General features: G+C 45.7%; 1 protein-coding gene across 1 annotated transcript in view; it reads right to left on the bottom strand.

Annotated features, from left to right (window-relative positions):
* LOC139416822 (low-density lipoprotein receptor-related protein 1-like) overlaps positions 1-26346 on the bottom strand; it is a 217526-nt gene that overhangs the window by 75869 nt on the left and 115311 nt on the right. Inside the window, exons 26-42 of the mRNA XM_071165909.1 lie at positions 23785-23989; positions 19491-19655; positions 19121-19365; positions 9507-9638; positions 9022-9249; positions 8646-8820; positions 8366-8460; positions 7990-8142; positions 7515-7661; positions 6060-6185; positions 5722-5853; positions 5422-5556; positions 5102-5231; positions 3511-3637; positions 3164-3315; positions 2707-2831; positions 2133-2507 (exon numbers count right to left, since the gene is read on the bottom strand). Of these exons, the coding sequence (XP_071022010.1) occupies positions 2133-2507; positions 2707-2831; positions 3164-3315; positions 3511-3637; positions 5102-5231; positions 5422-5556; positions 5722-5853; positions 6060-6185; positions 7515-7661; positions 7990-8142; positions 8366-8460; positions 8646-8820; positions 9022-9249; positions 9507-9638; positions 19121-19365; positions 19491-19655; positions 23785-23989 (2847 nt within the window). The remainder of the gene's footprint in view (positions 1-2132; positions 2508-2706; positions 2832-3163; positions 3316-3510; positions 3638-5101; positions 5232-5421; positions 5557-5721; positions 5854-6059; positions 6186-7514; positions 7662-7989; positions 8143-8365; positions 8461-8645; positions 8821-9021; positions 9250-9506; positions 9639-19120; positions 19366-19490; positions 19656-23784; positions 23990-26346) is intronic.

Below are 26346 nucleotides of genomic sequence, written 5' to 3'. Positions count from 1 at the left end.
TTTATGTATAGATAGAGCGTGGACTCTCTTTATGTATAGATAGAGCGTGGACTCTCTTTATGTATTGATAGAACGTGGACTCTCTTTATGTATAGATAGAGCTCTCTCTTTTATGTATAGATAGAGCGTGGACTCTCTTTATGTATAGATAGAGCGTGGACTCTCTTTATGGACTCTCTCTTTATGTATAGATAGAGCGTGGACTCTCTTTATGTATAGATAGAGCGTATAGGACTCTCTTTATGTATAGATAGAGCTCTCTTTATGTATAGATAGAGCGTGGACTCTCTTTATGTATAGATAGAACGTGGACTCTCTTTATGTATAGATAGACTCTTTTATGTATAGATAGAGCGTGGACTCTCTTTATGCACATAGATAGAGCGTGGACTCTCTTTATGTATAGATAGAGCGTGGACTCTCTTTATGTATAGATAGAGCGTGGACTCTCTTTATGTATAGATAGAGCGTGGACTCTCTTTATGTATAGATAGCGCGTGGACTCTCTTTATGTATAGATAGAGCGTGGACTCTCTTTATGTATAGATAGAACGTGGACTCTCTTTATGCATAGATAGAACGTGGACTCTCTTTATGCATAGATAGAGCGTGGACTCTCTTTATGTATAGTTAGAGCGTGGACTCTCTTTATATATAGATAGAGCGTGGACTCTCTTTATGTATAGATAGAACGTGGACTCTCTTTATGTATAGATAGAGCGTGGACTCTCTTTATGTATAGATAGAGGGTGGACTCTCTTTATGTATAGATAGAGGGTGGACTCTCTTTATGTATAGATAGAGCATGGACTCTCTTTATGTATAGATAGAGCATGGACTCTCTTTATGTATAGATAGAGCGTGGACTCTCTTTATGTATAGATAGAGCGAGGACTCTCTTTATGTATAGATAGAGGGTGGACTCTCTTTATGTATAGATAGAACGTGGACTCTCTTTATGTATAGATAGAGTGTGGACTCTCTTTATGTATAGATAGAGCGTGGACTCTCTTTATGTATAGATAGAGCGTGGACTCTCTTTATGTATAGATAGAACGTGGACTCTCTTTATGTATAGATAGAGCGTGGACTCTCTTTATGCATAGATAGAGCGTGGACTCTCTTTATGTATAGATAGAGCGTGGACTCTCTTTATGTATAGATAGAGCGTGGACTCTCTTTATGTATAGATAGAGTGTGGACTCTCTTTATGTATAGATAGAGCGTGGACTCTATGTATAGATAGAACGTGGACTCTCTTTATGTTTAGATAGAGTGTGGACTCTCTTTATGTATAGACAGAACGTGGACTCTCTTTATGTATAGATAGAGCGTGGACTCTCTTTATGTATAGATAGAGATAGAACGTGGACGTGGACTCTCTTTATGTATAGATAGAACGTGGACTCTCTTTATGTAGATAGAACGTATAGATAGAGCGTGGACTCTCTTTATGTATAGATAGAGCGTGGACTCTCTTTATGTATAGATAGAGCGTGGACTCTCTTTATGTATAGATAGAGCGTGGACTCTCTTTATGTATAGATAGAGCGTGGACTCTCTTTATGTATAGATAGAGCGTGGACTCTCTTTATGTATAGATAGAGCGTGGACTCTCTTTATGTATAGATAGAGCGTGGACTCTCTTTATGTATTGATAGAGCGTGGACTCTCTTTATGTATAGATAGAACGTGGACTCTCTTTATGTATAGATAGAGCGTGGACTCTCTTTATGTATAGATAGAGCGTGGACTCTCTTTATGTATAGATAGAACGTGGACTCTCTTTATGTATAGATAGAGCGTGGACTCTCTTTATGTATAGATAGAGCGTGGACTCTCTTTATGTATAGATAGAGCGTGGACTTTCTTTATGCATAGATAGAGCGTGGACTCTCTTTATGTATAGATAGAGCGTGGACTCTCTTTATGTATTGATAGAGCGTGGACTCTCTTTATGTATAGATAGAGCGTGGGCTCTCTTTATATATAGATAGAGCGTGGACTCTCTTTATGTATTTGTAAAGCTAACAGTTTATTCGCCGTTAGTCAACACCTCTACACAAAATAATTTCTCTGGGTGTGCGCCAGCTCATTCTTTTTAACATAACAGACTAAACATTAGTACTCACTCTCTACAACCTTCTGCAGTTCTGATCCGTCATCGTTGATCTGCTGAATGTTTCCAAAGTGTATGTCACTGAAGAAGATCCGGTTGGCTCCCCTGCCCCCTCCTCCGCGGTAGTCAAAGGTCAGGGCAATGACGTTTTTCATGTGTTCCGGGTCCTCAAAGGGCTTGATGGGGGCGTTCAGGTTGGTCTCGTCTGATAGGTGGATACTCTTCAGAATGGTCCGCTCCGAGTACAGCAGGTAGCCGTCATAGTCGCGGCAACTGTGGCTGTCCTCGGCCAGCATGCCGTGTGCGCAGGCGCAGGTTCGCTCCCCGTTGCCGCGGTAAAGGCAGAGCTGTTCGCAGCCGCCATTGTTGTTTTTACAGACGTTGGTGCCTGAGGGAGAACACACACACTGGTCACACACATCATTCTCATAGACACACACTGATTAGACACATCAGTCTCATAGACACACACTGATTAGACACATCAGTCTCATAGACACATCAGTCTCATACAACTAAACACAGCACACCAGAGAGAATTCCATTTCAATTCAATACATTTCAATTCAGGGGTTAAGTGTTCTTACCTTGTTGCCTGTCTCTGTTGAAGACCTTGATGTCTTTCAGCTGTACACCGATGCCTGTCCTCAGATACACATATTCTGTAGCGTTGTCTTTGTTGCCTCTCTTGATGGAACCGTTGGCGTGAGTCCTGGTCCAATACAACATACAAAACACTATCAACCACTTTAAACAGGCTTGGAGGAAAAACAACAACATTTGTAGTAAATTAAACTTATGCAAAGGGGATACTGGATGAAGGCAACAATCTCACATACAAGACTGTCAGTCAATTTAAATAGGCTTTGAGGGAAATGTAATCCCATTGCATACTGTCGTCCTTACTGTTCGTCAATGGTCAATGCTCCACATAGGAGCCAAGGTCTTCAGTCAAGTTAGTCAAACATACTACCGCAGTGCAGCAGGGGATATTATGGGTTAAACAAGGAGGAGATGACAGGGATAGGACAGCAGGCAGCTCACCTGTCACTCCAGTAGATGAAGCCCTCGAAGACGGACACAGCGAACATGTCCATATTGTTATTGGCCAGCACCAGCTCTCTGTTTTCTCCATTCTCCAGATTGATACGCTCTATCCTATCAGTCCGCGCATCACACCAGTACAACCGCCGTTCCTACACACAAACAATAAGAACAACAATATCAAGCAGAAAAATATTCTGTTTTTTCGAAACAACAAGGTTGTAAAGAGGAGAAAAATACTGGATACCTGTGAATCCGAAAGAAGGATTTGTAAATAATCTGAAATGTGGATTTCGCTAATAAAATGAAACCTCAATAAATAAATTGTGTGTGTGTGTGTACTGTACCTTGTAGTCGATGGAGATTCCGTTCGGCCACATGATGCTGTCATTGACCAGGACCACTCTCTGAGAGCCGTCGAGGCGGGCCCGCTCTATACGGGGGACCTGACCCCACTCTGTCCAGAATAGATACCTACAGACACACACACACACACACACACACACACACACACACACACACACACACACACACACACACACACACACACACACACACACACACACACACATATATATATATATATGAGGTTGAAAGAAAGCAATGTTATTTTTGCTCAATATAGATTAAATATCACAATAAACACTTACTTACAATGTACCATCAAATATTGCTGGTTGCTGGACGAATAATACCCCATACTGTAGGTAACCATGTTATGACACATACAGCACTACACTATACACAGACAGACAAGGGCCAGCCCCAGTAGCCAAGACCCAGCACCAGTAGCCAAGCCCCAGTCAAAGTAACCAAGTCCCAGTTCCAGCCCCAATAGCCAAGCCCCAGCCCCAGTAGCCAAGCCCCAGCCCCAATAGCCAAGCCCCAGTCCGAGTAGTCAAGCCCCAATAGCCAAGCCTCAGTCCTAGCCTCAGCCCCAGTAGCCAAGCCCCAGTCCCAATAGCCAAGCCCCAGTCCCAGCCCTTGTAGCCAAGCCCTAGTAGACAAGCCCCTGTCCCAGCCCCAATAGCCACGTCTTAGTCCCAGTATCCAAGCCCTAGCCCCTGTAGCCAAGCCCCAGTAGACGATCCCCAGTCCCAGCCCCCAGCCCCAATAGCCAAGCCTCAGTCCCAGTAGCCAAGCCCCAGTCCCAGTAGCCAAGCCACAGTCCCAGCCCCAATAGCCAAGCCTCAGTCCCAGTAGCCAAGCCCCAGTCCCAGTAGCCAAGCCACCGTCCCAGCCCCAATAGCCAAGCCCTAGCCCCAGGAGCCAAGCCCCAGCCCCAGGAGCCAAGCCCCAGTCCCAGTAGCCAAGCCCCAGTCCCAGCCCTAGTAGCAAAGCTCCAGTGCCAGCCCTAGTCCCAGTAGACAAGCCCCAGTCCAAGCCCCCAGCCACAAAAGCCAAGCCTCAGTCCCAGTAGCCAAGCCCCAGTCCCAGCCCTAGTAGCCAAGCTCCAGTGCCAGCCCTAGTCCCAGTAGACAAGCCCCAGTCCAAGCCCCCAGCCCCAAAAGCCAAGCCTCAGTCCCAGTAGCCAAGCCCCAGTCCCAGTAGCAAAGCCCCAGTCCGAACCCAAATTACCAAGAACAGCCCCTGTAGCCAAGCCGCAATAGACAATCCCCAGTCCCAGCCCCCAGCCCCAACAGTCATGCCTCAGTCCCAGTTGCCAAGCCCCAGTAGCCAAGCCCCAGTCCCAGCTCCAATAACAAATACCCAGCCCCAATAGCCAAGCCCCAGCCCCAATAGCCAAGCCCCAGCAGCCAAGCCCCTCTCCCATTAGCCAAGCCCCAGTCCTAGACCTTGTAGCCAAACCCTGGTAGACAAGCTCCAGTCTCAGCCCTAGTCCGATTAGACACGCCCCAGTCCCCAACCCCAGTCCCAGCCTCAGTCCCAGTCCAAGCCCCAGTCCCAGTAGCCAAGCCTCAGTCCCTAGCCACTCACCCTCTTTCTGGGTGGACGGTGATGGCACGGGGCTTGTCCAGACCCTGGGAGATGACCACATAGCGGAATGAACCATTGAGTCTGGCCACCTCGATCACGTCAAAGCCCTGGTCTGTCCAGTAGATGTTACCTGACAGGAGAGGGACAGGAGAGGGACAGGAGGGGTCGGGGTCAGTGTGTGTGTGCATGTGTGCGTGCATGATTTTGTATGGTCTATGCATGTGTGTATCCATGTGTGTGTGTGTGCGTGCATGCTTCTGTATGGTCCATGTATGTGTGTATCTATGTGTGTGTGTGTGCGCCTGTGGTTGTTCTCTGACCTGCTATCCAGTCCACAGTGATGCCCTCCACCCTGCCAATGCCATTGGTCACCACGTCTTCTCTCCAGGTCTGGTCTCTCTTAGCTCTGCTGATGGTGCTCAGGCCCATGTCCACCCAGTAGATAGTGTCATTGTCTACATGGCAGGACAGTGAAGACGGTAAGTAACTGGATACAACAATCACTCAGGCAGGCACAGTGTAATAACAGTTCAGGTACACTTCACAGCACGGTTGGTGTGACTTGATCCTCAAACCAAACTCTTGTATTGTTGTTGGTGGGTCCGTAGCAGTACACTCACCAGCGTGGAAGTCGATGCCCACAGCCAGCGAGGTGCCAGACACGGGCACCAGGGCATCGGATTGATCAGATGGGTCAAGGGGGATTCCTCTAATGCCCTCATGCACTGAGTAGAGCAGGAAGGAGCCCATGCCTGGAGAGAGAACACATAACAGTTAATAACACTACTGTTAGAGTATACAGTATATATTGGGGTGTGTGTAGAACAGTGTAGCTAAATATAGGAAATACAGTATGAATGGTCATGCACATGTCACCTTTGAAATATTTTGAATCATTTTGCAATGTAATGTGATTTGTGGATTTGAATAAAGTATTTAACATGTGTTGGTCTGTTACCCTCGCAGGACTGCTGCCCACTCTGGAGGCTGTAACCTGCGGTACACATACAGGCTCTGGTGCTCGGGGAGGTGGGCAGGCACAGCTGGGAACAGTCTCCATTCTTATTGCTACACAGGTTGATGCCTGAGACAACAGAGAATAAAAGACAGTTCAGAACAGCAAAACAATAATAACAAAACAGGACTTTTCAAAACCTCTCAGTCAAAAAGAAAAACATTTCTTATTCATTCAGTTGCATAGTGTCATTCATTCATTAACTCATCTGAGTTGTACTTGTTAAGTTGGTAAGTGTGACATGGTCAGTGATATCCTACCTGGACCAGTCTGCATGCTCAGTATGACATGGTCAGTGATATCCTACCTGTATCAGTCTGCATGCTCAGTGTGACACGGTCAGTGATATATCCTACCTGTACCGGTCTGCATGCTCAGTGTGACACGGTCAGTGAAATCCTACCTGTACCGGTCTGCATGCTCAGTGTGACATGGTCAGGGATATCCTACCTGTACCGGTCTGCATGCTCAGTGTGACACGGTCAGTGAAATCCTACCTGTACCGGTCTGCATGCTCAGTGTGACACGGTCAGTGATATATCCTACCTGTATCAGTCTGCATGCTCAGTGTGACATGGTCAGTGATATCCCACCTGGACCAGTCTGCATGCTCAGTGTGACACGGTCAGTGATATCCTACCTGGACCAGTCTGCATGTTCAGTATGACATGGTCAGTGATATCCTACCTGTATCAGTCTGCATGCTCAGTGTGACATGGTCAGGGATATCCTACCTGTACCGGTCTGCATGCTCAGTGTGACACGGTCAGTGAAATCCTACCTGTACCGGTCTGCATGCTCAGTGTGGCACGGTCAGTGATATATCCTACCTGTATCAGTCTGCATGCTCAGTGTGACATGGTCAGTGATATCCTACCTGTACCGGTCTGCATGCTCAGTGTGACACGGTCAGTGAAATCCTACCTGTACCGGTCTGCATGCTCAGTGTGACACGGTCAGTGATATATCCTACCTGTATCAGTCTGCATGCTCAGTGTGACATGGTCAGGGATATCCTACCTGTACCAGTCTGCATGCTCAGTGTGACACGGTTAGTGATATCCTACCTGTACCGGTCTGCATGCTCAGTGTGACACGGTCAGTGAAATCCTACCTGTACCAGTCTGCATGCTCAGTGTGACACGGTCAGTGATATATCCTACCTGTATCAGTCTGCATGCTCAGTGTGACATGGTCAGTGATATCCTACCTGTACCGGTCTGCATGCTCAGTGTGACACGGTCAGTGATATCCTACCTGTATCAGTCTGCATGCTCAGTGTGACACGGTCAGTGATATCCTACCTGTATCAGTCTGCATGCTCAGTGTGACACGGTCAGTGATATCCTACCTGTATCAGTCTGCATGCTCAGTGTGACACGGTCAGTGATATCCTACCTGTATCAGTCTGCATGCTCTCGTTGTAGATCTTCATGTGCGTCATGGGAGAAGTGTTGTTACGTAGCACCTTCCAGTTCCCCCCGTCACTCTTATCACAGGTCCCTATCTGGTCTGTCCCCTGGTCGGCCCACCACAGCTTGTCTCCTACACACACACACACGCACGCACGCACGCACACACACACACACACACACACACACACACACACACACACACACACACACACACACACACACACACACACACAACACAATGGACATTCAGTTTATTAAGAATTGGTGTTTTGTGTCAACCAGCTTCAAGAAAATTCTCTCTCTCTTGTAATCAATGGACAATAACGCTTTTTCAAATTGAACTGAACACACACTATCTCTCAAAGTCACAACAGACAGGTATATAAAGACACAATAGGGGGTTGACGGATAACACTAAAGTGTCTGTTTCTCAACACAACAGTCTGTTTCTCCCTTACCCATGATGGCCAGAGCAGATGCCTTGGTCAGCTTGCCCGGTTTGACCCCGTCCAGGACCTCCAGGCCTGAGCCGTCCAGCTTACAGCGACTGATGGTGCCGTTCTCTGAGCTGACCCAGTACAGCTGCTCACTGTCGTAGTCTACAGACAGGCCTGGAGGGGACAGAAAGGTTACAGTTAGCACAACACGATCACAGTCAGAATCTCTCTCTCTTTCACTCTCACAGTCTGTCGTAGTCTATGGACAGGCCTGGAGAGGACAAAAAGGACAGACACACCACTACTGAACATGGTCAACTCTCTCTCTCGCAAGTTTTCTGTTACTCTGCCTCTCACTTTATTTCATGCTCTCAGCATTGTTTTACACAAAACTCACCTATAGGGCTCCTCTGATTGGTGAAGAGCGTCGTATGGTTGCTGCCATCCATGTTGGCCACACTGATGTTGTCCCCATCGGTCCAGTACAGCTTTCTGGAGAAGGACACACACATGACATGTTAATTACTATACATTAATCTTGGCTTGACTGTCTCGTGACTGAAATCACAGTGACAACATCCACGTTCTATTACTGTCATTATGTTATTCCAAACTCCATTCCTACTCCTCTATTGTGCGTGCGTGTGTGTGTGTGCGTGCGTGTGTATCCCACTAACCCCAGTATAGGGTGCAGGACCAGACAGTGGGGTTTGTCAAGGCCCTGGATGACAGCGTTCTTAAAGGATCCGTCCAGTCTGGCCACGTTGATCTGTTTCTTATTGACATCATAGCTGGTCCAGAACAGGTTCCTAGACACCCAGTCTACTGCCAGACCATGGGCGTTGGGCAGGTCTGAAAAAACAAGCACACATACAGGCAATTTTAACTAAACCACTAACTACATTAAATAAACAAATTCATTGATCTAAAAATTTGCCCAGTGGATTCCAAAGCAGTATTTGTTTTCTTTCGAAGACTTCATCTGCTCTTCATTGAGCTTGCCTTGAAAGAAAAGGACCCGAATCTGATCCCAGGATAAAGTGGTCTTCCTACCAGCAGACACCACAGTCTCCACTCCGGTCCCGTTGATGAAGGCTCTCTTGATGGTCTGGGTTCGAACATCTGACCAGTAGATCCGGTTCTCCAGAGCGTCATAGTCCACCACAGTCACGTTGTCTATGTCTGGCACCGTGAAGGAGATGATGTAGTTATAGTAGGGGTTGTCTATGTCCACTCCCCTGATCTCTGTCTGACGGGCATACAGCAGGAACTGACGGGACTCTTGTAGGGGAGAGAATGGAGAGACAAGGGATACAGGGGAAGAGTTACCATCAACACATAACAAAGACAGTATTTCAACATATCCAAATGCTATGCAACAGCTGCTGGTCTAAAATGGAGCTATTCTCATTAAGAAGACAATCATCTGATTGTGTGTCTAAATTACAGCAAATTACACACACATTCAGAACCAGCTCAGACCCATTGGTCATCACTCAGCCCTCTGAGTATGTGTGTGTATTGCTGTGTGTTCCTACCTTTGCAGGTGTGTTTGTCAGCCTGCAGCTTCATGAGGTGAGGACAGGCACAGGAGAAAGTCTGGTTGTAGCTGATCAGACACAGGTGAGAACAGGGGCTCTGCCCATCAGCGGTTGCACAAGGGTTAGGAGCTGAAGGGAAGAAGACATGTTAACCACTGTGATCATCTCTCTCCTAGTGTTAACCACTGTGATCAGCTCTCTCCTAGTGTTAACCACTGTGATCAGCTCTCTCCTAGTGTTAACCACTGTGATCAGCTCTCTCCTAGTGTTAACCACTGTGATCAGCTCTCCCCTAGTGTTAACCACTGTGATCAGCTCTCTCCTAGTGTTAACCACTGTGATCAGCTCTCTCCTAGTGTTAACCACTGTGATCAGCTCTCTCCTAGTGTTAACCACTGTGATCAGCTCTCTCCTAGTGTTAACCATTGTGATCAGCTCTCTCCTAGTGATAACCACTATGATCAGCTCTATCCTAGTGTTAACCACTGTGATCAGCTCTCTCCTAGTGTTAACCACTGTGATCAGCTCCCTCCTCTAGTGATAACCACTGTGATCAGCTCTCTCCTAGTGTTAACCTCTGTGATCAGCTATCTCCTAGTGATAACCACTGTGATCAGCTCTCTCCTAGTGTTAACCACTGTGATCAGCTCTCTCCTAGTGATAACCACTGTGATCAGCTCTCTCCTAGTGTTAACCACTGTGATCAGCTCTCTCCTAGTGTTAACCACTGTGATCAGCTCTCTCCTTGTGATAACCACTGTGATCAGCTCTCTCCTAGTGTTAACCACTGTGATCAGCTCTCTCCTAGTGTTAACCACTGTGATCAGCTCTCTCCTTGTGATAACCACTGTGATCAGCTCCCTCCTCTAGTGATAACCACTGTGATCAGCTCTCTCCTAGTGTTAATAACCACTGTGATCAGCTCTCTCCTAGTGTTAACCACTGTGATCATCTCTCTCCTAGTGTTAACCACTGTGATCAGCTCTCTCCTTGTGATAACCACTGTGATCAGCTCCCTCCTCTAGTGATAACCACTGTGATCAGCTCTCTCCTAGTGTTAACCACTGTGATTAGCTCTCTCCTAGTGTTAACCACTGTGATCAGCTCTCTCCTAGTGTTAACCATTGTGATCAGCTCTCTCCTAGTGATAACCACTATGATCAGCTCTATCCTAGTGTTAACCACTGTGATCAGCTCTCTCCTAGTGTTAACCACTGTGATCAGCTCCCTCCACAAGTGATAACCACTGTGATCAGCTCTCTCCTAGTGTTAACCACTGTGATCAGTTATCTCCTAGTGATAACCACTGTGATCAGCTCTCTCCTAGTGTTAACCACTGTGATCAGCTCTCTCCACTGTGATCAGCTCTCTCCTAGTGTTAACCACTGTGATCAGCTCTCTCCTAGTGTTAACCACTGTGATCAGCTCTCTCCTTGTGATAACCACTGTGATCAGCTCTCTCCTAGTGTTAACCACTGTGATCAGCTCTCTCCTAGTGTTAACCACTGTGATCAGCTCTCTCCTTGTGATAACCACTGTGATCAGCTCCCTCCTCTAGTGATAACCACTGTGATCAGCTCTCTCCTAGTGTTAATAACCACTGTGATCAGCTCTCTCCTAGTGTTAACCACTGTGATCATCTCTCTCCTAGTGTTAACCACTGTGATCAGCTCTCTCCTTGTGATAACCACTGTGATCAGCTCCCTCCTCTAGTGATAACCACTGTGATCAGCTCTCTCCTAGTGTTAACCACTGTGATCAGCTCTCTCCTAGTGTTAACCACTGTGATCAGCTCTCTCCTAGTGATAACCACTACTTCAATCAGTGTAGATGAAGGGAAGGAGACAGGTTAAAGGTTAAAAAAATTAAGCCAATTGAGACATGGATTGTGTATGTTTGCCATTCAGAGGATGAATGGGTGAGATAAAATATTGAAATGCCTTTGAACGGGGTATGGTAGTAGGTGCCAGGCGCACTGGTTTGAGTATGTCAAGAACTGCAACGCTGCTGGGTTTTTCACCCTCAACAGTTTCCCATGTGTATCAAGAACGTCCACCACACAAAGGACATCCAGCCAACCTGACACAACTGTGGGAAGCATTGGAGTCAACATGGGCCAGCATCCCTGTGGAATGTTTTCGACACTTTGTAGAGTCCATGCCCTGACGAATTGAGGGCAGAAGAGGGTGCGACTCAATATTATGAAGGTGTTCCTAATGTTTTGTAAACTCAATGTATAATGATTAAGTCACACCACATGATAAGTGGTCTCTATCTGTCTACACAGAATGTCTTCAAGATCAACTCAACCTATCTAAGCCCAGATCAACACAACCCATCTAGGCCCAGATCAACATAACCTATCTAAGCCCAGATCAATACAACCTTTCTAAGCCCAGATGGTCTTGGCCACCATATATACAGGGATGGGCAACGTAGATGGGGTGGGGTCCACCAAAAATATGAACTCATTATGAGGGGCCTCAGTTGCTCGCAGGTCTGCGTTTTTGCAATTTTATAACACATTTCATGTAATTCTACTAATTTAGCCATGGAGCGGAGAGGAAAACAAGCAGTTGTACAGCTAATTTCCTGCAATTCTACACATTTTGCCATAAGGTGGAGAGAAATGTTTGCATATGTCACGACATCTTCCGAAGTCGGTTCCTCTCCTTGTTCGGGCGGCGTTCGGCGGTCGAAGTCACCGGTCTTCTAGCCATCGCTGATCCACCTTTCATTGGTTTTGTCTTGTTTTCCCACAAACCTGGTTTACATTCCCTCATTACTTGACTTGGTTACTTAACCCTCTGTTCCCCTCACGTCCCTGTGTGAAATTGTTTATTGTCAGGTTGGTGCGCTTCCAGCTGGTGTACGCCGGGTTTTGTTTTGTTCCTGTGCTTTGTGGCAGCCGGTACTTTGTACTTGGTTGTGTGTACTTTGTGCTGCCTCACTTGTTCTTTGGGCATTTATTTTTTTGTTGCGTCCTGTTTTAATAATTGCCTGAGTAAAGTGCTTTGTCCACTCATCTCTGCTCTCCTGCGCCTGACTTCCATGCACCAGCTACACCCACCCATTGACAGAATTTCACACCCACAAAATGGAGTCAGCAGGAGCAGGTGCCTCTGGTATAGTGGTCGAGGAGCGTGTCCGGGAGCAGGCGGCGATGCTCCATCATCTCAGCCCCGCCATAGATCTCAGGAGCGCTTACAACCTGGTGTGTATCCGGGAGGGAGACGAGTGGAAGACGGCGTTCAGTACCACCTCAGGGCATTATGAGTACCTCGTCATGCTGTACGGGTTGATGAATGCACCATCTGTCTTCCAAGCCTTTGTAGACGCGATTTTCAGGGACCTGCACGGGCAGGGTGTAGTGGTGTATATTGATGACATTATGATATACTCTACATTCGCAGAGCATTTGTCCCTGGTGTGCAGGGTGCTTGGTCAACTGTTGGAGCATGACCTGTACGTCAAGGCTGAGAAATGCCTGTTCTTCCAACAGTCCGTCTCCTTCCTAGGGTACCACATTTCCTCCTCAGGGGTGGAGATGGAGAGTGACAGCATTTCAGCCATGCGTAATTGGCCGACTCCCGACACGGTAAAGGAGGTGCAGCGGTTCTTACGGTTTGCCAACTACTACCAGAGGTTTATCCGGGGTTTTGGTCAGGTTAGCGGCTCCCATTACCTCACTGCTGAAGGGGGGGATCGGTACGTTTGCAGTGGTCGGCTGAGGCGGACAGGGCTTTTGGTCACCTGAAGGCTCTGTTTACCTCGGCTCCGGTGCTGGCCCATCCCGAACCTTCTCTGGCGTTCATAGTGGAGGTGGACGCGTCCGAGGCTGGGATAGGAGCCGTGCTCTCTCAGCGCTCAGGTACGCCACCGAAGGCCTTCTTCTCGAGAAAGCTCAGCCCAGCGGAGCAAAACTATGACGTGGGGGACCGGGAGCTGTTGGCTGCAGTGAAGGCTTTGAAGGCATGGAGACATTGGCTTGAGGTGGCTAAACACCCTTTTTTCTTCTGGACTGACCACCGCAATCTGGAGTACATTCGGGCAGCGAGGAGACTGAACCCTCGCCAGGCAAGGTGGGCCATGTTTTTCCCCCGTTTTGTTTTCACCCTTTCTTACAGACTAGGTTCCCAGAACGTGAAGGCAGACGCACTGTCCCAGCTGTATGACACAGAGGAGCGGCCCATGGATCCCACCCCCATACTCCCGGCCTCCTGCCTGGTGGTGCCGGTAGTGTGGGAGCTGGATGTGGACATTGAGCAGGCGCTACGTGCAGAGCCCACTCCCCTCCAGTGTCCCGCTGGGCGCCTGTACGTGCCATCTGCTGTCCATGACCGGCTGATCTATTGGGCCCACACGTCACCCTCCTCTGGTCATCCAGGCATCGGTTGGAAGGTGCGCTGTCTGAGTGGGAAGTACTGGTGGCCCACTTTGGCTAAGGAAGTGAGGGTTTATGTTTCCTCCTGCTCGGTGTGCGCCCAGTGTAAGGCTCCTAGGCACCTGCCCAGAGGTAAGCTACACCCCTTACCCGTTCCACAACGGCCTTGGTTGCACCTGTCGGTCGATTTCCTTACCGATCTTCCTCCCTCACAGGGTAACACCACGATCCTGGTCGATGTGGACCGTTTTTGTAAGTCCTGCCGTCTCCTCCCTCTGCCCGGTCTCCCTACGGCCCTACAGACTGCGGAGGCCTTGTCTTCCGGTACTACGGGGTGCTGGAGGATATAGTGTCTGATTGGGGTCCCCAGTTGATTTCGAGGGTCTGGAGGGCGTTCATGGAACGTCTGGGGGTCTCGATCAGCCTTACCTCGGGTTTTCACCCCGAGAGTAACAGGCAGGTGGAGAGTGAACCAGGATGTGGGTAGGTTTCTGAGGTCTTATTACCAGGACGGGCCAGGGGAGTGGGCGGCGTTCGTGCCCTGGGCAGAGATGGCCCAGAACTCGCTCGTCACTCCTCCACTAATCTCTCCCCATTCCAGTGCATACTGGGGTACCAGTAGGTTCTGGCACCTTGGCAGAATCGAGGCTCCTCATCAGAGTCAGATCGATGTTCACCTTCAGCGGGCTGTACTGAGCCAGAAAGCCAACGCAGACCGTCACCGCAGTGAGACCGGGTCTGGCTCTCGACCCGAAACCTGCCCCTCTGCCTGCCCTGCCGGAAGCTGGGGCCACGGTTTGTGGGGCCATTTAAAGTCCTGAGGAGACTGAACGAGGTTAGTTACAGGTAATAGCTTCCCCCCGATTACCGTATTAACTCCTCGTTCCATGTGTCTCTCCTCAGGCCGGTGGTGGCTGGCCCGCTCCAGGAGTCTGAGGTGCGGGAGGTTCCTCCGCCACCTCTGGACATTGAGGGGGCCCCGGCGTATTCCGTTCGCTCCATACTGGATTCGAGGCATCGGACGAGGGGCCTTCAGTACCTCGTGGAGTGAGAGGGGTACGGTCCGGAGGAGAGATGCTGGGTTCCGGTGGAGGACGTGTTGGACCCTGCTATGCTGCGTGAGTTCCATCGTCTCCGTCCGGATTGCCCTGCACATCACCCTCCGGGTCGTCCCCGAGGCCGGTGTCGGCGCGCTGCTGGAGCCGAGCGTCAAGGGGGGGTGCTGTCACGACTTCCGCCGAAGTCGGTTCCTCTCCTTGTTCGGGCGGTGTTCGGCGGTCGAAGTCACCGGTCTTCTAGCCATCGCCGATCCACCTTTCATTTTCCATTTGTTTTGCCTTGTTTTCCCGCACACCTGGTTTACATTCCCTCATTACTTGTCATGTATTTAACCCTCTGTTCCCCCCACGTCTCTGTGTGAAATTGTTTATTGTCAGGTTGGTACGCTTCCGGCTGGTGTACGCCGGGTTTTATTTTGTTCCTGTGTTCTTTGGGCATTTGTTTTTTTGTGACGCGGTTGCGTCCTGTTTTAATAATTGCCTGAGTAAAGTGGTTTGTCCACTCATCTCTGCTCTCCTGCGCCTGACTTCCATGCACCAGCTACACCCACCCATTGACAGCATATGATACATGGGGGCAGCCCGTCCGGTAATTCAACCATGATAACAAGTTTAGAAATCTGGTCGCTAAACTAACTTAGCAATCTCAATAATGTTACCTGACATGGACTAATTGACTATCAGTGACTGACATAAGAGAAAAACTGCTGATGCACAACCACATTTCGAAATTGCCCCTTGTGTATTCTACTATTGAGTCTAAAAGGTCAAATACTGCAGTGTGTGGCCTTTATTATCCACAGTGTGGGCTTTACTATCCACAGTGTGTGGGCTTTACTATCCACAGTGTGTGGGCTTTATTATCCACAGTGTGTGGGCTTTATTATCCACAGTGTGTGGGCTTTATTATCCACAGTGTCTGGGCTTTATTATCCACAGTGTGTGGGCTTTATTATCCACAGTGTCTGGGCTTTATTATCCACAGTGTCTGGGCTTTATTATACACAGTGTCTGGGCTTTATTATCCACAGTGTGTGGCCTTTATTATCCACAGTGTGTGTGATTCACAGGATCATGGAGGTAACACAACACATGGGACAACAGTGAAAGGTCAGCTGTCTGAGGGGAGTTGAGTGTAGTGCACCACTCTGCAGTCCTGGCCTTTCCTTTCAACACTGCACCAAAGTGTGTGTCACAGTCCAGTTAGCAGTAAGAGGCAGCTGTGAAGTGTGAGGTTGCTTGTGTGTGTCGGCCTGCATGCATGCGTGTGTAGTGTCTTCATAATGTATTCACATCCCTTGACTTTTCTTACATTTTGTTACATAACAGCCTGAATTTAAAATGTATTAAATTGAGATGTTTTGCCACTTGCCTACACACAATACCCCACAATGTCAAAGTGAAATTATGTTTTCACACATTTTTACAAATGAATAGTCAATAAGTATTTAACTTGTTTGCTATGGCAAGTCTAAATGAGTTCAGGAGGAAAATGTTCCTAAACAAAACGCTAGACAAACATTCAGATCTTGCCTTATAGATTTAAGTCAAAACTGTAACTCGGCCACTAGGGAACATTCACTGTCTTCTTGGTAAGCAACTCCAGGGTTGATTCTGTTTTTTTTATCCTAAAAAACTCCCTAGTCCTTGCCGATGACAAGCATACCCATAACATGATGCAGCCACCACTATGCTTGAAAATATGTAGAGTGGTACTCAGTAATGTGTTGTATTGGATTTGCCGAAACATAATACCTTGTATTCAGTACAAAAAGTTAATTGTTTTGCCAAATGTTTTGCAGTATTACTTTAGAGCCTTGTTGCAAACGGGATGCATGTTTTGGAATATTTGTATTCTTTACAGGCTTCCTTCTTTTTCTCTGTCAATTAGGTTAGTATTGTGGAGTAACTATAAAGTTGTTGATCCATCCTCAGTTTTCTCACAGTCATTAAACTCTGTAACTGTTTTAAATTCACCATTGGCCTCATGGTGAAATCACTGAGTGGTTTCTTCCTATCCGGCAACTGAGTTAGGAAGGACGCCTGCAAAGTGTAATTAATAACTTGACCATGCTCAAGTTACCAATCTAACAATAGGTGCCCTTCTTTGCAAGGCATTGGAAAACCTCCATGGTCTTCGTGGTTTAATCTGCGTTTGAAATTCACTGCTCATCTGAGGGACCTTACAGATCATTGTATGTGTGGGGTACAGAGATGAGGGAGTCCATGCAACTTGTGACTTATGATCAACAATCAATTTAACAGAGCTTGAAGAATTTTGAAAATTATAATGGACAAATGTTGCACAATCCAGGTGTGGAAAGCTCTTAACCTCTTTCAGCTAGGGGGCACTATTTTTATGTTTGGAAAAATAACGTTCCTAAAGTAAACGGCCTATATCTCAGGCCCATATGCTAGAATATGCATATAATTGACAGATTAGGATAGAAAACACTCTAAAGTTTCCAAAACTGTCAAAATATTGTCTGTGAGTATAACATAACTGATATTGCAGGCAAAAACCTGAGGAAAATCAAACCAGGAAGTGGCTTCTATTTTGAAATCTCCATGTTCCATAGCCTGCATTCGCTCCATTTAAAGGGATATCAACCAGATTCCTTTTCCTATCGCTTCCTCAAGGTGTTAACAGTCTTTAGACAGTTTCAGACTTTTATTTTGAAAAATTAGTGAGAAAGATAACATTGCGTAGTGGATAGCTGGGTGTTTGCATGAGTTTTGCTCGCGCAACAGAGTGGGGCAGCCATTGTCTCTCCCTCTCTTACTGAAAAAGAGACAGTGCCGGTTGATATATTATCGATTATATATTTTAAAAACAACCTGAGGATTGATTCTAAAAAACATTTGACATGTTTCTGTGGACATTACGGAATTTTCGTCTGCGTTGTCGTGACCGCTCGGGCCTGTGGATTTCTGAACGCCAAACAAACGGAGGTATTTTGGACATAAAAATAATCTTCATGGAACAAAAGGAGCATTTATTGTGTAACTGTCTCGTGAGTGAAAACATCCGAAGATCAAAGGTAAGCGATTAATTTGATTGCTTTTCTGATTTTCGTGACCAAGTTACTTGATGCTAGGTGTTCATAATGTTTTGTCTAGTGATCGATAAACTCACACAAACGCTTGGTTTGCTTTTGCTGTAAAGCATATTTTCAAAATCTGACACGACAGGTGGATTAACAAAAAGCTAAGCTGTGTTTTGCTATATTGCACTTGTGATTTCATGAATATTAATATTTTTTTTATTTTATTTTTTTTTATTTTTAATTTTACCCCTTTTTCTCCCCAATTTCGTAGTATCCAATTGTTGTAGTAGCTACTATCTTGTCTCATCGCTACAACTCCCGTACGGGCTCGGGAGAGACGAAGGTTGAAAGTCATGCGTCCTCCGATACACAACCAACCAAGCCGCTGCTTCTTTAACACAGCGCACATCCAACCCGGAAGCCAGCCGCACCAATGCGCCGGAGGAAACACCGTGCACCTGGCCACCTTGGCTAGCGTACACTGCGCCCAGCCCGCCACAGGAGTCGCTGGTGCGCGATGAGACAAGGACACCCCTACCGACCAAGCCTTCCCTAACCCGGGCGACGCTAGGCCAATTGTGCGTCGCCCCACGGACCTCCCGGTCGCGGCCGGTTACGACAGAGCCTGGGCGCGAACCCAGGAATGAATATAAATATTTGTAGTAATTTTTTTTTAATGTGGCGCTCTGCAATTCAGCGGTTGTTGATGAAAATGATCCCGCTAACGGGATGGGTTGCGTCTGATCAACAATCAATTTAACAGAGCTTGAAGAATTTTGAAAATTATAATGGACAACTGTTGCATAATCCAGGTGTGGAAAGCTCTTAAGAGACTTACCCATAACGACTTACAGCTGTAATCGCTACACAAGGTGCTTCTACAAAATATGGACTCAGGAGTGTGAGTACTTATGTAAATTAGATATTTCTGTATTTTCTTAAATTTGCAAAAATGTCTAAAAACATGTTTTCACTCTCATTATGGGGTATTGTGTGTAGATGGATGAGAACATTCTGAATTCAGGCTGTAACAACAAAATGTGGAATAAGTCAGGGGGTATGAATAATTTCTGAAGGCACTGTATGTATTTATGTAAGCATCCGTCCGTCCGTGTGACCTACCCTGGGGCTGTCTGGAGGGATGATACACCTGCAGGTCGAAGGGTTGTGTGTTGGTGCGTTGGACCACGGTTACGTTGTTGCCGGTCCACTTGTTGGCCTTGGCCAGGGTGTTGGTCCTCCAGTCTGTCCAGTACACCTCTCCTCCGTACATAGTGACAGCAAAAGGATGAGACAGGTACTCATGACCCCTCAGCACCTCGATCAGACCAGAGCCGTCATACAGAGCAGAGTAAATGGCATCAGACCTGGGGAGAAAACATTTATGAGAGGAGGTGTGTGTGTGTGTGTGTGTGTGTGTGTGTGTGTGTGTGTGTGTGTGTGTGTGTGTGCGTGCGTGGGTGGGTGCGTATAGTAAGGAGAGCAACAGTACCTGGCATCGATCCATACAATGCGTCTCTCCATGTAGTCTACAGTCAGTCCGTTGGGCCAGCCACCGCTGCCAGTCTCTCTGTGGATAGTCCTCCTGGCCTCACCACTCATAGATGCTGCCTCGATCCTGGGCAAGCTGGCATCCCAGTCCGTCCAGAACAGAATACTTGTCACAGACAAAGAAGAGAAAGAGAAACACACATTCAGGAATATTCAGCAGCATTACACTACCGGTCCAAAGTTTTAGAACACCTACTCATTCAAGCATTTTTCTTTATTTGTACTATTTTCTACATTGTAGAATAATAGTGAAGACCTCAAATCTATGAAATAAAACATGGAATCATGTAGTAAGCAAAAAAGTGTTAAACAAATCAAAATATATGTTATATTTGAGATTCTTCAAATAGCCACCCTTTGCCTTGATGACAGCTTTGCACACTCTTGGCATTCTCTCAACCAGCTTCATGAGGTAGTCACCTGCATTTCAATTAACAGGCGTGAGCCAATCAGTTGTGTTGTGACAAGGAAGGGGGAATATGATGAAACTGGCTCTCATGAGGACCACCACAGGAATGGAAGACCCAGAATTACCTCTGCTGCAGAGGATAAGTTCATTACCAGCCTCAGAAATTGCAGCCCAAATAAATGCTTCACAGAGTTTAAGTAACAGACACATCTCAAAATCAACTGTTCAGAGAAGAATCAAGTATTGTGAATCAAGCCTTCATGGTCAAATTGCTGAAAATAAACCACTACTGAAGGACACCAATAATAAGAAGAGACATACTTGGGCCAAGAAACATGAGCAATGGACATTAGACCGATGGAAATGTGACCTTTAGTCTGGAGTCCAAATTGGAGATCATTGATTCCAACCGCCGTGTTTTTGTGAGACGCAGTGTATTTCCCACCGTAAAGCTTGGAGGAGGTGGTGTTATGGTGTGGTGGAGCTTTGCTGGTTTGGGCTTAGTGGGACTATCATTGGTTTTTCAACAGGACAGTGACCCAACACACCTCCAGGCTGTGTTAGGGCTATTTTACCAAGAAGGAGAGTGATGGAGTGCTGTATCAGATAACCTGGCCTCCACAATCCCTGACCTCAACCAAATTGAGATGGTTTTGGATGAGTCGGATCGCAGAGTGAAAGAAAAGCAGCCAACAAGTGCCCAGCATATGAGGGGACTCCTTCAAGACGGTTGGAAAAGCATTCCAGGTGAAGCTGGTTGAGGGAATGCCAAGAGTGTGCAAAGCTGTCATCAAGGAAAAGGGTGGCTATTTGAAGAATCTCAAATATAACATATATTCTGATTTGTTTAAAACTGTTTTGGTTACTACATGATTCCATATGTGTTATTTAATAGTTTTCATGTCTTCACTATTATTCTACAATGTAGAATTTTGACTGATATTGTATGTCATACATACAGTGTGAGACTGTGAAGAGGTACTACTCTGCAATCACATTATGGCTCTTTGGTTCTATGGTTCCATGATATCTATTATATCTAAGAACAAATTGTTATTTACAATGACAGCCTAGGAACAGTGGGTTAACTGCCTTGTTCAGGGGCAGATTTGATCTATCAACCCTTCTGTTACTGGCCCAACACTCTAACCACTAGGCTACCTGCCACTGCATGGTTCCATGGTATCTATTATTTTTTTAACGTAACCTTAATTTAACTAGGCAAGTCAGTTAAGACCAAATTCTTATTTACAATGACTGCCTACCCCGACCAAACACTAACCGGGACAATGCTGGGCCAATTGTGCAGCGCCCTATAGGACTCCCAATCACTGGTTGTGATTCAGCCTGGAATCAAACCAGAGTCTGTAATGACACCTCATGCACTGAAATGCGGTGCCTTAGACCACTGCGCCACTCTGGAGCCCAAAAGTAGAACCATATAACATATACTATAGAAACATAGAACATATACCATAGAACAGATACCATGGAACCATAGAACATATATCATAGAACAGATACTATAGAACTATAGATCAGATACCATAGAACAGATACTGTAGAACAAATACCATAGAACCATAGAACATATACCATAGAACCATTGAACAGATACTATAGAACCATAGAACAGATACCATGGAACTGCGCAGTGGCAGGTAGCCTAGTGGTTAGAGCGTTGGGACAGTAACTGAAAGGTTGCTAGATTGAGTCCCCGAGCTGTAAAACATCTGTCGTTCTGTCCCTGAACAAGGCAGTTAACCCACTGTTCCTAGGCCGCCATTTTAAATAAGAATTTGTTCTTAACTGACTTGCCTAGTTAAATAAAGGTTACATAAAATATGGTATCTATTCTATGGTTCCATGTTATCTACCCATCGCATGGGTCCAGTGTGATGGCCCTGGGATATAGATAGCTAGCACCAATGACAAGAAGAAGCTGCCATGTGGGGAATCGTACGTGGCTCGTTTCAGCTTGTTGTATCTTTTTATTGAAATCATGTCTTTTTTTTCTTCTTTTTTTTTACTGTGGTCAAAATCTACACTTTACTGTTCTATACTAATCTACACTTTACTGTTCTACAGTAATCTACGCTTTACTGTTCTATACTAATCTACACTTTACTGTTCTACAGTAATCTACGCTTTACTCTTCTATACTAATCTACAATTTACTGTCCTATACTAATCTACACTTTACTGTTCTATACTAATCTACACTTTACTGTTCTATACTAATCTACACTTTACTGTTCTATATTAATCTACACTTTACTGTTCTACAGTAATCTATGCTTTACTGTTCTATACTAATCTACACTTTACTGTTCTATACTAATCTACACTTTACTGTTCTATACTAATCTACACTTCACTGTTCTATACTAATCTACACTTTACTGTTCTACAGTAATCTACGCTTTACTGTTCTATACCAATCTACACTTTACTGTTCTATATTAATCTACACTTTACTGTTCTACAGTAATCTACACTTTACTGTTCTATATTAATCTACACTTTACTGTTCTACAGTAATCTACACTTTCTACTGTTTTACTTGTTCTACAGTAATCTATCTATACACTTTACTGTTCTACAGTAATCTACGCTTTACTGTTCTATACTAATCTGCACTTTATTGTTCTACAGTAATCTACACTTTACTGTTCTATACTAATCTGCACTTTACTGTTCTACAGTAATCTACGCTTTACTGTTCTATACTAATCTACACTTTACTATTCTACAGTAATCTACACTTTACTGTTCTACAGTAATCTACGCTTTACTGTTCTATACTAATCTACACTTTACTATTCTACAGTAATCTACGCTTTACTGTTCTATATTAATCTACACTTTACTGTTCTACAGTAATCTACGCTTTACTGTTCTACAGTAATCTACGCTTTACTGTTCTACAGTAACCTACGCTTTACTCTTCTATACTAATCTACACTTTACTGTTCTACAGTAATCTACGCTTTACTGTTCTATACTAATCTACACTTTACTGTTCTACAGTAATCTATGCATTACTCTTCTATACTAATCTACACTTTACTGTTCTATATTAATCTACACTTTACTGTTCTATACTAATCTACACTTTACTGTTCTACAGTAATCTACACTTTACTGTTCTATACTAATCTACACTTTACTGTTCTATACTAATCTACACTTTACTGTTCTACAGTAATCTACATTTTACTGTTCTATACTAATCTACACTTTACTGTTCTATACTAATCTACACTTTACTGTTCTACAGTAATCTACATTTTACTGTTCTATACTAATCTACACTTTACTGTTCTATACTAATCTACACTTTACTGTTCTACAGTAATCTACACTTTACTGTTCTATACTAATCTACACTTTACTGTTCTATACTAATCTACACTTTACTGTTCTACAGTAATCTACATTTTACTGTTCTATACTAATCTACACTTTACTGTTCTATACTAATCTACACTTTACTGTTCTACAGTAATCTACACTTTACTGTTCTATACTAATCTACACTTTACTGTTCTATACTAATCTACACTTTACTGTTCTACAGTAATCTACATTTTACTGTTCTATACTAATCTACACTTTACTGTTCTATACTAATCTACGCTTTATTGTTCTATACTAATCTACACTTTACTGTTCTATACTAATCTACGCTTTACTGTTCTATACTAATCTACACTTTACTGTTCTATATTAATCTACACTTTACTGTTCTATACTAATCTACACTTGACTGTTCTATACTAATCTACGCTTTACTGTTTTGTAATCTATAGTTTTGTTTCCTCACCCATCTCTGGGGTCGAGGGCGATGGCCCGTGGGTGCTCCACCTCACCAGCCAGGAGGGTGGTCCTCATGGTTCCGTCCAGCTTGGCTACCTCTATCTGATCTAGGTTACTCTCCACCCAGTAGATGTTCCCTGCTATCCAGTCCACAGCCAGCCCTTCTGGAGTGGCCAGGCCATACTGGATCACCACCTCGAAACTGGTCAGAGCTGGAGGGGGTAAGAGGGGGGATGGAGGGGAGGAGAGAGGGGTAGGGTATGAAATGGGAGATAGAGGATGGCTGGGTTAGCGCCTTGCATGGGAAATTGTAGATTTGTTTGACACTCCAATCACTTACCTCAATACACAGAAGAAGAAAAAACGATTTGATGAAATTTGAAGAAAATAACATGATTAGATAGCTCTTCATAATGGACATGACAGAAATGGTACCCAGTGAACCAAGCTGTATTAGAGCTTTATGCAATGGGGAAATATCTGCTGAAGTAATACAATATGTCTGTCTAGTCAAAAGACAGCAGCTAGAGACTAACTCCATCCTGCAGCTCACATGTTTAACTGCAGCAAACCGCTGACAAACTGAGAGGATTGTTTAGAATTCCTTCTCTGTGGAATCTGAGTCAGTCAGTTGGTCTGTCAGTGTAGGATTTCTAGTGGGGGGTTTCTAGTGGGGGGTTTCTAGTGGAGGGCTTCAAGTGGGGGGTTTCTAGTGGGGGGTTTCGAGTTGAGGGTTTCTAGTGGAGGGTTTCTAGTGGGGGGTTTCTAGTGGAGGGCTTCAAGTGGGGGGGTTTGAGTTGAGGGTTTCTAGTGGGGGGTTTCTAGTAGAGGGCTTCAAGTGGGGGGTTTCGAGTTGAGGGTTTCTAGTGGAGGGTTTCTAGTGGAGGGTTTCTAGTGGAGAGTTTCTAGTGGAGGGTTTCTAGTGGGGGGTTTCTAGTTTCTAGTGGGGGGTTTCTAGTGGAGGGTTTCTAGTGGAGAGTTTCTAGTGTGGGGTTTCTAGTGGAGAGTTTCTAGTGGAGGGTTTCTAGTGGGGGGTTTCTAGTGGAGAGTTTCTAGTGGAGAGTTTCTAGTGGAGGGTTTCTAGTGGAGGGTTTCTAGTGGAGGGTTTCTAGTGGAGGGTTTCTAGAGGGGTTTCTAGTGGAGGGCTTCTAAAGAGGGGTTTCTAGTGGAGGGCTTGAAAAGAGGGGTTTCTAGTTGAGGGCTTCTAAAGAGGGGTTTCTAGTGGAGAGTTTCTAGTGGAGGGTTTCTAGTGGGGGGTTTCTAGTGGAGAGTTTCTAGTAGAGAGTTTCTAGTGGAGGGTTTCTAGTGGAGGGTTTCTAGTGGAGAGTTTCTAGTGGAATGTTTCTAGTGGAGGGCTTCAAGTGGAGTGTTTCTAGTGGAGGGCTTCTAGTGGAGGGTTTCTAGTGGAGAGTTTCTAGTGTGGGGTTTCTAGTGGAGAGTTTCTAGTGGAGAGTTTCTAGTGGGGGGTTTCTAGTGGAGAGTTTCTAGTGGGGGGTTTCTAGCGGAGGGTTTCTAGTGGAGAGTTTCTAGTGGGGGGTTTCTAGTGGAGAGTTTCTAGTGGGGGGTATCTAGTGGAGAGTTTCTAGTGTGGGGTTTCTAGTTTCTAGTGGGGGGTTTCTAGTGGAGGGTTTCTAGTGGAGAGTTTCTAGTGTGGGGTTTCTAGTGGAGAGTTTCTAGTGGAGGGTTTCTAGTGGGGGGTTTCTAGTGGAGAGTTTCTAGTGGAGAGTTTCTAGTGGAGAGTTTCTAGTGGAGAGTTTCTAGTGGGGGGTTTCTAGTGGAGAGTTTCTAGTGGGGGGTTTCTAGTGGAGAGTTTCTAGTGGAGAGTTTCTAGTGTGGGGTTTCTAGTGGGGGGTTTCTAGTGGAGGGTTTCTAGTGGAGAGTTTCTAGTGGGGGGTTTCTAGTGGAGAGTTTCTAGTGGAGAGTTTCTAGTGTGGGGTTTCTAGTGAGGGGTTTCTAGTGGAAGGTTTCTAGTGGAGAGTTTCTAGTGTGGGGTTGCTAGTGGGGTGTTTCTAGTGGAGGGTTTCTAGTGGAGAGTTTCTAGTGTGGGGTTGCTAGTGGAGGGCTTCTAGTGGGGGGGGGGGGTTAATGGAGGGTTTCTAGTGGGGGGGGGGGTCGTTCTAGTGGGCGGCAGGTAGCCTAGTGGTTAGAGCATTGGACTAGTACCCGAAAGGTTGCAAGATCGAATCCCCGAGCTGAAAAGGTACAAAAAAATCTGTTGTTCTGCCTCTGAACAAGGCAGTTAACCCACTGTTCCTAGGCCTAAGAATTTGTTCTTCACTGACAGTCAAATAAAGGTAAAATAAAAAAATAAAAAATAGCGGTGGGTTTGTAATGGGGGGTTTCTAGTGGGTGGTTTCTAGTGGGTGGTTTCTAGTTGGGGACTTCTAGTGGAAAGTTTCTAGTTGGGGACTTCTAGTGGAAAGTTTCTAGTTGGGGACTTCTAGCGGAAAGCTTCTAGTTGGGGACTTCTAGCGGAAAGTTTCTAGTTGGGGAATTCTAGTGGAAGGTTTCTAGTTGGGGACTTCTAGTGGAAGGTTTCTAGTTGGGGACTTCTAGTGGAGAGTTTGTA

This window comes from Oncorhynchus clarkii, chromosome 9 (genome assembly GCF_045791955.1).
Source record: "Oncorhynchus clarkii lewisi isolate Uvic-CL-2024 chromosome 9, UVic_Ocla_1.0, whole genome shotgun sequence".
Lineage (NCBI taxonomy): Eukaryota > Metazoa > Chordata > Actinopteri > Salmoniformes > Salmonidae > Oncorhynchus > Oncorhynchus clarkii.
The sequence above is the reverse complement of the archived record's forward strand: the minus strand, read 5'-3'. Positions and strand labels throughout refer to the sequence as shown.